A 15715-nucleotide genomic window follows, 5' to 3' on the forward strand; every position below is an offset into this window, starting at 1 on the left:
TATTAAGAGATGCGTTCCTGACCTGGTTAGAGCCGACTCTCCAAGCCGAAGTGGTAAGCCGCAATCCACAAACTCTGGAAGAATGTATGAGATAGGCACAGTTGGTCAACGATAGAAATTTAGCCATGAAATGGTCAAAGGCGGAATGGGGAGGAAGGGATCACAAAAAAGGAGAAGGAAGCACGGGCAAAGGTCCAGAAGGAGTTGAAAAGGGAATAACCAGGAAAACAGAATTTCCTTTGAAACAGGTCACAATTCCCATTAGAGGCAACTACTAGAAGAGTGAACCACCAGTGAAACATTTATCTGATGCAGAATTCAGAGCAAGACTGGACAAGGGTTTGTGTTTTAAATGCAATGAAAGATATTCACCAAGACATCGATGCAAAATGAAGGAAAAACGAGAGTTGATGTTGTTTATCATGAATGAATAAGAAAGTCTAGAAGAGGAAGGCAGAACAGAGGAGTCTAATGAGGATGTGTTAGAATTGAAACAGATTAAATTGGAGAAGGGAACCAAAATTGAGTTGAAAGCAATACATGGACTAACAAGTAAAGGAACCATGAAGATAAAGGGTGAAATCAAAGGGAGGGAAGTACTAGTACTGATTGATAGCAAGGCCACCCACAACTTCATACACAACAAGATTGTTGAGGGAATGGGATTAGCACTAGAGAAGGGTACTCCATCCGGGGTCACTATTGGAGATGGTACGAGATGCCAAGGAAGAGGGGTGTGTAAGAGATTAGAACTGAAACTAAAGGAGATCACAATTGTGGCGGATTTTTTAGCAATTGAAGTCGGGAATGTGGATCTCATCTTGGGAATGCAATGGCTGGATACAACTGGAACTATGAAGATACATTGGCCATCCCTAACCATGACATTTTCGATGGGGGAAAACAGATTACCCTCAAGGGTGATCCTTCACTTATTAGAGTTGAATGTTCTATGAAAATCATAGAAAAAACATGAGAAGAGGAGGATCAAGGCTTCCTATTAGAACTACAAAGTAATGATGCAGAGAGGGATGAGGAATCTGGTGAAGAACAAAGGGTGAAGAGCGATGAGGAGGAATCCCAATAAGCAATACACGGATTTATTTGAGGAACCTAAGGGGTTACCACCTAAAAGAGAAGTTGACCATCGTATTTTGTTGTTGCCCGGACAGAAACCTATCAACATGAGACCCTACAAGTATGGTCACACCCAGAAGGAAGAAATTGAGAAGTTGGTAACCAAGATGCTCCAAACTGGGATAAACCGACCCAACCACAGCCCTTACTCTAGTCCCATTTTGATGGTTAGAAAGAAAGATGGAGGGTGGAGGTTCTGTGTTGACTACAGGAAATTAAACCAAGTAACCGTATCTGATAAATTTCCAATACCTATGATAGAGGAATTGTTAGATGAGTTGCACGGGGCTACAGTCTTCTCAAAGCTGGATCTAAAATCAGGGTATCATCAGAGTTGAAAGAATGATAGTCCCGTTTTGCTGGTTAGAAAGAAAGATGGAGGGTGGAGGTTCTGTGTTGACTACAGGAAATTAAACCAAGTAACCGTATCTGATAAATTTTCAATACCTGTGATAGAGGAATTGTTAGATGAGTTGCACGGGGCTACAGTCTTCTCAAAACTACATTCAGGACCCATTAGGGACACTATGAGTTCTTGGTCATGTCGTTCGGCCTCACCAACGCACCAACTACTTTCCAATCATTGATGAATCGGGTATTTAAACCTTTTCTAAGATGTGTATTGGTTTTTTTTACGATATACTTGTGTATAGCACGGACCTCACAGAGCATGAGAAGCATTTGGGCATGGGATTTGCAGTAATGAGGGATAACCAGTTCTTTGCCAACAAAAAAAAATGTGTGATGCCTCACTCGCAGATCCAATACTTGGGACATTTAATATCTAGTAAGGGTGTAGAGGCAAATGAAGAGAAGATTAAGAACATGGTAAATTGAACCCAGCCCAAAGATGTAACTAAATTGAGGGGGTTTTTAGGCTTGACTGGTTACTACAGAAGATTCGTCAAGGGATATGGGAAGATTGCAGGCCCTTTGACCAAGCTACTGCAAAAGAACTCATTCCTATGGAATGAAGAAGCAACAAAGGCATTTGATAAGTTGAAGTTAGCCATGACAACCATACCCGTGCTAGCCCTACCGGACTAGAACCTACCCTTCATCATTGAAACGGATGCTTCCGGGATTGCTCTAAGGGCAGTTCTATCTCAAAATGGCCACCCCATAGCCTTCTTTAGTCAGAAACTTTCATTCAGACCTCAAACCAAATCCATATACGAGAGGGAATTGATAGCAGTAGTCCTTTCAGTACAAAAGTGGAGACATTACCTTTTGGGAAGGAATTTTACAATCGTCTCGAATCAGAGAGCCCTCATATTTCTTTTAGAACAAAGGGAAGTGCAACCCCAGTTCCAAAAGTGGTTGACTAAACTCCTAGGGTACTACTTCGAAATACTTTACCAACCAAGGTTACAAAACAAAGCAGCAAATGCCCTCTCCCAAATAGAACAGCCACTAGAAGTGAGGAGTATGTGCACCACGGGTATTGTTAACATGGAAGTGATTGAGAAGGAGGTCAAGTTAGATGAGGATCTCAAGAGAATCATCGAAGAATTAAAGAAAAATCCTGATGAGTCTAGTAAATTCCAATGGATTAATGGAAACCTACTGTATAAGAAACGAATAGTTTTGTCCAAGAGATCCTCCTTGATTCCCACCCTGCTACATACGTTTCATGACTCAATTTTGAGAGGCCACTCCGGATTCTTAAGAACCTATAAAAGAATGTGTGGGGAACTTTATTGGAAGGGCATGAAAACGGATGTAAAAAAATATGTAGAGCAGTGTGAGGTATGCCAAAGAAATAAGTTGGAAGCAACTAAACCAGCTGGAGTTTTGCAGCCAATTCCAATCCCCGAAAGAATTTTGGAGGAATGGTCCATGGACTTCATTGAAGGATTATGTTAGACCTCCAATATTATATCAGTACAGGAGGAGAGGAAATAAGTTTGTTAAGGGGGGAGACACGTGTGAGTGATAGGTTGGTTAGTGATAGGTTGGTTAGTCATATAAATAAGTTTGTTAAGGAGGGAGACACGTGTGAGTGATAGGTTGGTTAGTCATATAAATAAGTTTGTTAAGGGCGGGAGGGATCATGGATTATTTGTTCTAGTATTTGAATCTTTTTGTTATTCCTTGAAAGAGAGGGAAACAGAGAATTGTTAACTTTCTGTTATTTCATTCAATAAGATCGAATTCTTAGTTTTTGCTACGAGTTCCATCAGATTACCTAAGGCAGAAGGAGTGAATGTGATCTTGGTAATAGTGGACCGGCTAAGCAAATATTTGTATTTCATCACCATGAGACACCCCTTTACTGCCAGGCAAGTGGCCGAAGTGTTTATTGACAGGGTAGTGAGTAGACATGGAATACCCAAGTCAATCATATCCGACAGAGACAAAATTTTCATTAGCAATTTTTGGAAAGAACTATTTGCTAACATGGGGACACTCCTAAAAAGAAGTATGATGTTTCACCCACAAACGGATGAAGTGGTAAACCGAAAGGGTAAACTGCTGCGTAGAAACATATTTGAGGTGTTTTTGTAATGAACAGCCTCAGAAGTGGAATAAATTCATTCCTTGGGCAGAATTATGGTATAACACGACCTTTCATGCTTCCACAAGATCCAATCCCTTCTAGATTGTATACGGTAGACAAAATCCCCCCCCCCCCCCCCCCGATACCATATGGCAACAACAAGACACCTCACAATGAAGTGGAACAAATGCTAAAAGAGAGGGATTTAGCCCTGAATGCTCTAAAGGAAAACTTGAACATTGCGCAAACCGAATGAAGAAAATGGTCAACACAAAAAGGAGAGAGCTTAAGTTCAAGGTGGGAGATGAGGTATATCTCAAGCTTCAACCATATAGGCAACGTTCGTTAGCACGGACGAGATCTGACAAGTCGGCTCCTAAATTCTATGGACCATATAAGATCGTTGAGGAAATTGGGGAAGTGGTGTATAGACTACAATTACCTCCCAAAGCCTCTGTTCATGATGTCTTCCACATTTCCCAACTTAAATTGAAATTGGGGAAACAGCAAGTGGTGCAAATCCAACAACCAGTCCTGCCAGAAGACTTTGAACTACAATTAAGACCAGAGACTATGCTGAGGATCCGTTGGAATACTGAACTAGGGGCCAATGACTAGCTGGTGAGATGGAAAGAGCTACCCGAGACTGAGGCTACATGGGAAGCAGTTTACCAAATGAATCAACAATTTTCCACCTTCCACCTTGAGGACAAGGTAAACTTGGAGCCAAGGGGTATTGTAAGGCCCCCAATTGTCCACACAATTATCCATACATATTGTTGCAAATATGACAAGTAACTAGATATATCATACGGCTATCAAAAGACTATCAGATGTGTATCAAAGGGTTATCCGCATTTAAATTTGCTACTTCTGCAATTTAGAAAATATAGTGACATGGGCCTTATTATCATCAAAAAATTTGCTATTTTTGCAAACACCCCTTTATTTTATTAAATAGCTTGCAGCTTAAATATTTTTGAAATAATTCTTCCCCCTGAAATTTTTCCCATTTGAAGTTCTTTACTATGAATTTCAGTTTGATTCCTCATTTTCTTTTCTTTTTTTCTTTTTTTTCGAAGCTGAATTTCATTGGAGGAAAATGGAAAAATCAAGGGCAAGGGCATCCAAAAAACCAAGCACACAAAAGAGAGCCCTATTAAATAAAGGGGCTTTAATGAAGAAAAATAGGACATAACAAATAATTGAGTTTGAGATGTTAGTTTGGGTGGGTTGATAGTCTTCTGATTTTTTTATTATTAAACTGGATGTAGGAGACCCTTGTTTCAGATGTTATTTTTGTAACTTTTTCATGAAAAGTTCTGTTTGTTTTCCCCTAAGAAGAAAAGACTGAAGAACGGGGAGGAAATCCCCTCTAAACACTTCGACAGTTTTGGTCTTCGTAATGACCACACAACTCACAGAAGGCACCAAATGGTACTGTAATCTAATGAGTAAGACCATTGTCCAGTAACATTGACCACCAAAACATTACTCTTTCAAATTCAACTATTAAAAAATAAAATAAAAATAAATATAAAAATAAAACTGTTGAGGTAGAGAAATAGAAGGGAAATATGTCCGAGAGGAATTTAAAGAGAAGCCTATCTACCATCAGTTTAACATACCCGAGGGGCACGTGCACCCATTTCTTGGAAAGCACGAGGATTTTGTAGAAATGCCACAACTTCATTGATCTCCTCTTTCATTGACTCAATACTAGAAAAATCTTTCAAAGGTATTGGTGGATTTTTTACCCTCTGCAAACCACACACTGATCATAAATATATTTAAGCAGTTAATTATCAGAAGAAAAACAGTAGAAACTCTAGCATTTGTCTCTAACCTTCATTCCATCAAATGCATGTGTAATTGGATCAACACCAGCTCGCCTCTTATGTTTGATGTTCCTCATCCTACATTTAAGATAAAATTTCTGCACAATAGCACCAAATTAGAGTTGTCGACTGAGTTTCCAATTGCAAACACCAACTTTTTGCAGTACAACTCTAAGGAAAATATTTGAAAGGTCATGCAGTACAACCAACTCCGAGACTATAAAGGTTAATCACACAAAATTTATCATCACTCATTCGTGTAATTTGCATGCAGCAAGTAAACTTCAGTATAAACTTGGATTGTAGTACACAGACCCGTTAAGTTGTGGTCCAGGATCCACAGCACCAATAAAATCCATGAAAGAGAACTTGTTAATAGCCAGCAAATAGTTAAAGTTAAAACAGCCATAAAGTGAATGTTTGACAAGTGGTCAAAAAAGTATGGTACTGTCCAACGTAGCAGGGTATGACCCAAATATCCAAGCCCTTAATGTGAAGGATATCAATATACTTGACATAAAAGATATAATGGCATGATTCCTAGTCTTCAGTGCATTGTCAAACAAAATGTCATAAAAACAATTATGATACTCTTCATAGAACATAAGCATTTAAAGATGTTAGAATTATTGGGCTTGGCCAAAGGAAGGATTCACCGTAATTTTCTTTGCTTGATTAACATTATTTTCCTCTTGTATCTTTTGTTAATATGAGAAATTAATAAGAAAGTCAAATCGTGGTTTTTCTAATCCACTTGTCAATGTATTCCAAGAACCCGGTAACTTTGTTCCCTACTTTGTCCTCAAATTATATAACTAGTTCTCTAGCACCATTTACAAGTGTCTTTCCAAGAGAGAAGTTGAATGGCCTGAAGTCCCAGAACTATTTTTCCTGGTCTCAAACTATCAAAATGTTTCTTGAGGGACATCACCAATTCGATTTTCCGACAAGGGAAACTCTTCGCCTCCCACCGGGTGATGCCCAGGAACATTTATGGAGAGAAGAGGACTCTCTTATTCGATCCATGTTGATTGATAGTATGGAACCACAAATTGGCAAGCCTTTGCTTTATGCAGCAACTGCGAAGGATCTATGAGACACTACTCAGAAACCTTATTCGAAGCGTCATAACGCTTCTCGCCTGTATACACTGAGAAAACAAATCCATGATTGCTAGGAACTCTGAATGTTACTTCCTACTTCAATAAACTTTCCCTACTCTGGCAAGAGATGGACCTGTGAAGAGAGGCAGTATAGGATACTCTAAATGATGGCATACAATATGCTAGACTCGAAGAAGCATATCGGATTTATGACATCCTTGCAAGTCTCAACCCCAAGTTTGCCATTGTTTGTAGTCTGGGCCAAACACCCCATTCCTCCTTAATGGAAGTGTGTTGTGAAATTCATCTTGAAGAAGATCGTACGAAGGCCATGAGTGATCTAACTACTCCTGCTACTAACTCCGCTACCTTCAATTCTAGATCCTCTACCCAAGATAGTGAGAAGAACAATGGGAAACTGGTCCCTATCTATGAGCATTACAAAAAACAGTGGCACACTAAGGATTAGCATTGGAAACTTCATGGTCATCCTCTTGGAGGAAAGAAACATTTCTCAAATGATAAACAGAGCATGTTTATATAGGTGAGTCTGCTGGAACCTCTCAACCATCCGGCCCTAAAGTAAACCAGACCGGTCCCAGCCCCCCCCTCCTCCTACTGTAGGAGCCATTTCTCAATCAAGTATGCCTCTGAGAATTTTGTTTCTTATATTATGTGAGCTAGTAATGAAAAGATCAAAATACCCAATGGTTCCTTAGCTCCAATTGCTTAGAAGGAGAAAATCTTTCCCTTTGAGGGGCTATCCCTTCATAATGTATTGGATATGCTTAAGATTTCCTATCATTTGCTATCTATAAGCAAGATCACTCGTGAGCTAAACTGCAAAGCTACTTTCTTACCTGATTTTGTTTCTATTCAGAACTTGAGCTCGAGGAGGATGATTGGCACTGCCTAGAATAGCAGGGGACTCTACCTCCTTGACAAGGCTAATTGTTTTGAGTTATTTAAGATGCCTCTAGTGTTCCACGATATGACTTTCATGTTTCTCTTATTCAGATTTTCCTCAGATAAAATCAATTCCAAAAGCAACAATGAAAGGGACTAATTCTACAGGAAAGCCTTCTGCCAATTCTTTACAACAAGTTTGGGTTCAGGGGTGAGAAATAACTTAGGAAGATCTAGACCCAATGCATCTCCAAATTATTTGCCTCGAAATCAGCCAACGCATCATCTCTCTCCTCTAAATTAAAAGGTTCTAATTCTTCACTGCTAGTACTGATTATGGAAACTTCATCATCTAATTTTTCTTTTCCAGAATTTGTAATATTTGATCCTGAATGTAGAGAACCTTGCAAATGCCCAAGTCTGAAATTTTAAAAGGAGATACATTAAAATTTGTAGAGCTGTAGAGAACCTTGCAAAAGATTAATGCCCAAGTCTGAATTTTTTAAAGGAGATAGATTAAAATTTGTAGAGCTGTGAGTTTTATTTTCTGACCTTTTGCATTCTAATCCAAAAGTTTGAATTTTAACACAACTTTCCTCAAGTAAATCAGAATTCAGAAGGGCAGTCCAAGCATTTTGGAGTGAGGCTCTTCCTTTGATGTAGAATTTCTGGTAATTCTTGAATTTCTGGAGGTCCTTAACCACTCTTTGAACAGGGGACTTTCTGTTTGGTCCTTTTTTCCTTTGTACAGGGGAGGCTTTCTGAGTTCGAATTTTGGCACTTGTTATGATCTTCTCCTTCTCCTTTGGAAGAATTAAAAATATTGGAGCTGCAAGGTTCTTGGAGAACATCAGGACAAAAAGGATAATCTTGGTGGGACCAGGGGCAGAATGAAGAGGGAGTTATTATAGTAGCAGTGGGCAGTTCAGAAGTTGGCTGCTGAATTGGGTTGACCGGAAGCTTAATTAATGAGGAGGCAGGATCATAATTACTCGTGGAAGTAATTAGGGAGGCTTTTGTATTTTTTCTCTCTCCTGTTGGGTTGTTAATAACTGTAATAATTGGGTTTAAATTAATTTCAGTGGACCCTATAGCTTTTTGGATGCAGTTGTGCTTCAGGGATTAGTGATTGGCAGAAACTGTTCAGATGCCTGCCCATCTGAAATTGCAGCCAACAGTCCACCGGATTCTTTCATCTTCTCCGACACCAGTGAGCTGGCCGGAAAAGACTTCTGAAAGCTAAACGGATTCCTAGCCCTGGGAAGAAGAGCAAAAACTGATTTTGGAACATTAATGATGGGGGAAAGAAGATAAATCAAAACCTTCATCATTCAAGACTTCCCTTATGCAACCTGTCAATTGAATTGCTGAAATTCCCTTGTAAACTGGGGGCTAAGCTTGAGTTAGGTGGACTTAAAAACTCAATATCCCCGTAGTGCAGAAATATGTCGCCTCTCTTATGATCAGAGATTTCAATTGTTGAAGGAACAAAACCACAAATATTTTTTTAACCAGAATAGATTTAAGGTGGTTTCTATGGCAATGTCGCTTAAACCTCCAAAGTGGTCTCCTATAGCTTCAAAGGTGCTTCTTTGCCAGAAATCTAAAGGAAGATTATTTTAATCCAACCTCCAAAACCTTTGATTACAAGGTCCTACTATGTTGAACTGAATCCCACTTTTCAAATTTAATGTGAAATTTGCCCTGAGCTTGCTATTTCTTTTCCTCTCCAATGAAGTCCATGGGTGGTGTTTTGTCAAAACTGATGAGGGCATTATCATCGTAGATGGGGTTAATTACAATTTTTGTTTGGGAAAGCAATTCCAACTACTTGCGAATCATCCTCCAATCATCTGAAGCAAACAGTTCTGTAAGAATTCAAAGGTTATCCCCTCGAGCCAATAGATTGCTAATGTTCTCACCAAGGGACTTCTCGGACAAAGCTTTGATTCATGTGTTAGCAAGTTGGGTCTCAATAATATCTACATCCCAACTTGAGGGAGAATGTTAGAATTATTGGGCTTGGTCCAAGGAAGAATTCACCTTAATTCCTTTCCTTTTTTATCATAAGCATGTTGTCTATTTATTTTTTCCCTTGTACCTTTTGTTAATATGAGAAAATAATAACAAAATCATCTCGTGGTTTTTCTCCAAGTACTAGGGTTCCACATAACTCGATGTCTATTTTCTTTACCGCTTTTAATAAAAGATAGTGGCAAGAGATATTGGCACCATGCTATGCATCATTATGATGAAAAAGACAAACAGAAAGAAAATTTACAGCTCCACATGTTGCCTTAACCAACATCATGTCGAGATCATCAGCATATCAATAACTAACAGTCAATAAGAAGCAGTAAGTTACCACTCTTCCCAACATCCGCAAATTTGGATTCCTACGAACAGGACCATAACCAAGAAGCCTTGGTACTTCTTTCCTCGTAAAGGATAAGATATGGAACAATATATATCCACATATAGCACTTCTAATCATGAACAAAAGAAACCACCAGTTGCCGTTTCTTTTTCTAGATCTAAAACTCAATTCTGCCTCAGATTGGCATTTCAAGTACCATGTAGAATCAACAGTTTGATCTATTTCCTCTGGCCATGCCATCCCTAACCGGAGTCTTATCTGTCATAGAATAATAACAATAGTTAGAAACATAAAACAAAAATAAATTTCTTGAATAACAAATAGTCATCGACAATTAGAATGAAACATATAATACCGAATATGGGACTAAAAATTCCACAGTAGGAAATACAATCATTATCATGAAGTCCGCGAACACATTATTTATCTTCTCGAAAACCCGACTTCTCCAGGACGAAAGAAATCTAGTCTTCCACAATGCATTCAAGCAACCCTGAGATATCCTTAAGACCAGGGTGAACTGTTGATAGATGTCCAATTCCGAGAATGGGATCCACATCAGGTGAACAGTAGACGGTATGCCACAGGCAAGCATTTTCATATATAGCCCATCAAAACCTCCAAAATCTTCAAATAGCATGTCAAATTCCTGAAGAAGATAGCAGGATTAGAATTAAATAAAAAGAAGTAACAAATAAAGATCATACTGTATCTGTGGATTGCCTTAATGTCCAAGTAAAATTCCTTGTCATCCCCTTTTAGTGTAAAATACATGACAGCCCAATCATGCCGTATTCGGGCATGATCTACTAGCCTCTTTGACACAGCATAGGGAACAGCCACTGGATCAATTTCCCATCGTCTCTTTTCTTCATTGTACCAAGTATTTGCCACAACTCTATCTCGGTCAAGAAGAATACGTTCCTGCAATTAGAATATAGCTACTTACTTGCATTTTTTTTAACAGAGACAAGCCTCTTTATTAATAATAATAATTGAGACTAATGCTTACTTGCCATCTTTGTCAAGAAAGAAAAAAATATACCATAAATGTTATATTTTACAGAAAAATAATGACAATATAAAGTTCTATTTTGAAATACAAAGATCCCAAACACATCCATTAAGTAAATGATTGAATAGTACCTGTCTCTCGGCCACATATGTTTTACCAAATTCCACATTTTCTAATAGGTTTCTTTTCAAATCTGCCTTAGCTTCTTCACGCCATTTCTTCCAGCCATGGTATAACTGGAGACTAATAGCTTTAGGAACCACAACTTCCTTATGGCCAAACATCCACTTCAACTCAACTTCTGGAAAACCCTTCACCACCTCATCCTCCGGAGTGTTAACAACAAAACGTTTTTCAGCACCAAACTTCTTCATGTTCTTTCTCATACGTGCCTCCATGTCCTGCTGCAGCCTCCTAGAATGGTTAAGACCTTCACTTATACGTCGAGCAAAATCAACTCCTTCTTGATCTAAAAAATTTCCAAGACTGACACCGTCCACAACAGTTGGAAGAATACTCTGCTCCAACCTTTTTCTTTGCGTACTTTCCAATTCTTTTTTAATATAATCTTTAGACAGCTTTGTCAGAACTTGTTTTGGCATTCTACAACAAAGAAGCAAAAACTGGTAATAAAATTTGAAGTCTTTTATTTTTATGTCAAAAAAGTTGCATCAAAAGGAAACACAAGTACCATAAACTTCAAAAAAGAAAATGAAATCATGTGACAAGGATCAATAAGACAAAAGCGCATATTATCATACAAAGGTAGCCTGTTAGATGGTTAAAAATCATGGAAAATGTTCAGTCGTATATACAGTAACATATTGCTCATATATAAAGCATTTACAATGCAAAAGGAGCATTGTCAATTCAAAAAAAAAGTTATGATGCAATATTTTTCCAAAAAAAATTCCCCGAATGCAAATTTTTCTTAGAATTTTCGCAGTTGAAAAGAGTTCAATTTTTGCCACCAAATCTTACTATCCCAGACCACCCTTCTCTGTTGCTTTTGACACACTAACGTTCACAAAAAGTCATTCATGATCTTTTGATTATTTTATATTGAGCTTTAATCAAATCAAGAATCCTAAGCAGAAAACGAAAATGAGGCAGGACACTCAAGACCAGCTTTGTTAACATTTTTTATAATAAACCAGACTTCCATTGAGATCAAATGAACCCCCAGAGCCCAATTAACCTAACAAAGGACTCCAATCAAACATAAAGGCCCAATGGTTAATTAAGAAAAGCTTTTTACACGTTGAGACCCACAGAGAAGTATGAAATCTTACAAGGATGAGGACCACACCTCTCTCCAAGCCCTCTAAATTTTTTTTTTTTTTTTAATAAGGAGACAAGCTTCTTTATTAAATAAAACTCAAAATACGAGAGAACTACACAATGAGGAAAAATAAAGAAGTCGAAAAAAAAGGATCAGGAGGCGCACCCTAACATCTCAATTCTCAACTAGGATAGTACATCAAATATTACATAGCAACCCCTACTAAAACGGAGTAATTCTCTTGTACTTTGAGTTTTACATTGATGAAGAAGTTTGTCTCCGTTTCAAAAAAAACAAATAATCAATGAGAAACATAAACGTTTCCCCCCACAATCTGAGACCTTCAATACCTTTCTCTTGCATCCCTCTTGCCCGTGAACAACTTGGGATGTTAACATTTTTTTTTTTAATAGAAGACATAAACTTGGGGTGTTATCAATTATGATGAACACAATGCGAAATTGAGAATCTTTAACCATAGCTTATTGCCATCAAGAGAGCAGATCATCCATACTAAAATGGTGCTATTGTTCCATTGTGGGCATAGAACAAGTCAATTTTTTTCTCTACTTGTTTCAATTTGTAAGTTTGATTCTTCAACCAGCAGTTTTGCAGTTTTGATGAGGAAAGATCTTTTAATTTCATTTCCTTTTATTCCTTTTAATCAGATTTTTTTTTCCTCCTTTTTTTTTTTCTTTTTCTTTTTTTCTTTTTTTTTCAGTAAGAAACAGCATTTAAAAGAATCTCTAAGCTGATTATATTCCCCTAGAGTCACCAGTAATCAAGATAGGAAGACTCAAAGCATCGAACAATGTCCCACTCCCACGTCCCGCATTTGAAGCTAAAATGTTTCTTCTAGAGAACTTTATCCAAAAACTCCCAACCCACATGGTTATATGTTTTTCTCAAAACCAATCTTAAATATTCATCCACTATCAGTATTGTAATTCATAAGAAAACTGAAAATATACAGAAAAAATTAATGGTCAACTCCTTCTGCAATGCGGCAGAAGGCTATCTTGACGAGGAAGAAAAAACCTCAATAAGAAATTAAGGTAGAATATCTAGTAATTAGGTTAAAGATGTGAAGGGATTTGCTCCGGGACAAGTTTTTGATTAAGATATCTGCTAAGTAAGTAACCAGTAAAAGTTACAACACACTTCCAACACATGAGTTCTTTGAAAGTATTAGAGGGACAAACATCACATAAAGTGAAGTTTGCGGTCGTACCTGTTAGTATCCTTCCCTCTGGCTCTCATTTCCCGGGTAAATCTCTTCACCAGTTGGTCACATTCCCGCTCAATGAAGCATAGCTCCCTCACCCCAAAACTCAATGCTACGGTCTCTCTCCTGAAAATAATATCCCCAATCTCCCCTACTCTCTCCCATATCTCATTATACTCCACCTCCAACATTCTCATTATCTGCTCCAACCTGGCCATCCTCTCCCTGTCCATCCTCTCCTTGGACTCCTTCCTACTAGACCCCATTTTCTCCACCAACCTCTCATACTCCCACTTAGCTTCCACCACCTCATTAACAACCCCCTCCAATCTCCTTTCCAAACCCACCTTCTCCCTCTTTAGATCCCTCAGTTGTGTATGAAGATAGTTCAAAATTCCTTCTTGCAGTTTCACTTTATACAACTTCACAGTCTTCAATGCCATCTCCACCTGTTCTACACTGCAATTACCCTTTCTAGCCTCTTCTATACTCATCGATACATATGACACCGCCTCGAGCAACTGCCTCGTGAATTCTGAGTACTCATGACCCCTCAAGTTTGATTCAACCTCCTCATAGGCTTTCTTGTCAAAAACCCTGTCCGCAACTACTTGAGCGGCAATTGCAGGAGCTTTAACTGTCCTAAAGGGAACAAATCCAACAGCAATACAGAATAATGTATACACAACTGGCTTGGCAATACAATTGAGCATAGACTCATCAATCTTGTTATCATGTATAGACAAACTAACGAAATTTGAGACACTAAAGTCCTCGGAAATCGATTTGTCAACTACTCCACGTTGTTGTAAAGCCTTGGAGCTTCTGGGTCCTGTTGGGAAGCCAAGAAATTGTAGCCGACTCCCATTTGAGACCAAATTGAGGCATTTTCTGGTGAATATGAAGTTGCACCTGCGAGGGCGGATTGGGTACCTGGTTCTGAAGGGAGTAGAAAAATAAGGGGATAAGAATTGAGAGTGGGATTTGTTGGGTAATGGGAGAGAAGCACAGATGAGGTCCATAGGAATGGTTGGGATTTAGGAGCAGAGAAAAGAAATGAAGAATTTTAGCATTTGGGAGAGTAGAGATGAATGAGTGAGGGAGGGAAATGGATGAAGAAGAAAGGTTCAAAGGGTTTTTGGGTTTATGGATTTCCGGTCTTCGCTATCACCTTTGTGTTTCTCTAAATCTATTTAAAAAGTTTAAATGAGGATAGTAATTCTTTTTTTAACTTTTTTATAGGAACATCACATATTCTTTTGCTCCGTAGTAGATAAAAAGGAAGTGTGTATTCAAAAAATAAGTAAATAAAAAGGAAGTGTTGGAATACTTGTTTAATACTAAATATATCATAATTTTAATTTACACTTTACACAAAAATGTAAACCCTCGTTTTAATTGCATAAATATGATTTCAACAGACAAAAAATAAACACTAAATGTAATTGATTGTCATTTTGAATAATAATTAAGAACATAGTCACATTCGAATAAAAATTACAAATATAACAAAATTAATCATTGATAGACTCGTATGGTCTATGAGTGATAGACCTCTATCATAAATAAAATTTGATAAATTTTGCTATATTTTTAAATTTTTTAAAATGTTGTTATATACTTAATTATTTTAGATCTAATGGATAAATCTGCAACTAACGTAAAGAGGTTCTCTCAAATTATCCAAACAAACAAATTTGGTTGAAAACCACCCCATGGATTAATAGTGTGGTAGATTGATATCTCTCTAGTTCGTTTTTTATTATTATTGTTTGTATTGCAAAAGATACTTGAAGTTATAAGTGAATTTAACAAAAAAAAAGTTTCCCATTTATAGTTTTTGTGTAAGTTTAATTTTATTATCAACTATAGAGATTCCCCAACGGCTACAACCGAAACCAATCTCCACAAATTTCCTAAAAAATGAAAGAACTTCTGATGGACCTATATTGTGGATTGCCTTGTTGGTTGATCTAGAAATTTAAGTCACATTTACTTCCCATAACATACAAAGTGATATCTATTTAGAACCGGTTTAGATTGTCTATTAAAAAAAATTCTTTTTATAAAATTAGTTTAAAATCTAAACACTTACATGCTTTGTTTGACATCTTTATAAATGTTTTATATGCAAAATTGAGTTTAGTAATTTGTCATATCCTAACAATGTTTATATTTAGGTTAAATTACCACAAAAGACTAATAAAAACATTATGATCTAATTTCATAAGGAAGTACACATTTGAATCTTCTTTTCATAAATATATTTAAACTTAATTACATGTTATCGTGAAGTTATTAATTTTTTAGTTACTTGAAACTATACATTAAT

General features: G+C 37.4%; 1 protein-coding gene across 1 annotated transcript in view; it reads right to left on the reverse strand.

The window, feature by feature from the left end:
* LOC101207174 (probable inactive ATP-dependent zinc metalloprotease FTSHI 5, chloroplastic) overlaps positions 1 to 14561 on the reverse strand; it is a 73535-nt gene extending 58974 nt beyond the window's left edge. Inside the window, exons 1-7 of the mRNA XM_004142539.3 lie at positions 13390 to 14561; positions 11008 to 11479; positions 10585 to 10785; positions 10217 to 10510; positions 9850 to 10119; positions 5484 to 5573; positions 5266 to 5397 (exon numbers count right to left, since the gene is read on the reverse strand). Of these exons, the coding sequence (XP_004142587.1) occupies positions 5266 to 5397; positions 5484 to 5573; positions 9850 to 10119; positions 10217 to 10510; positions 10585 to 10785; positions 11008 to 11479; positions 13390 to 14405 (2475 nt within the window). The 5' untranslated portion in view covers positions 14406 to 14561. The remainder of the gene's footprint in view (positions 1 to 5265; positions 5398 to 5483; positions 5574 to 9849; positions 10120 to 10216; positions 10511 to 10584; positions 10786 to 11007; positions 11480 to 13389) is intronic.
* Positions 14562 to 15715: the final 1154 nt, after the last annotated feature.

Source organism: Cucumis sativus, chromosome 1 (assembly GCF_000004075.3).
Source record: "Cucumis sativus cultivar 9930 chromosome 1, Cucumber_9930_V3, whole genome shotgun sequence".
Lineage (NCBI taxonomy): Eukaryota > Viridiplantae > Streptophyta > Magnoliopsida > Cucurbitales > Cucurbitaceae > Cucumis > Cucumis sativus.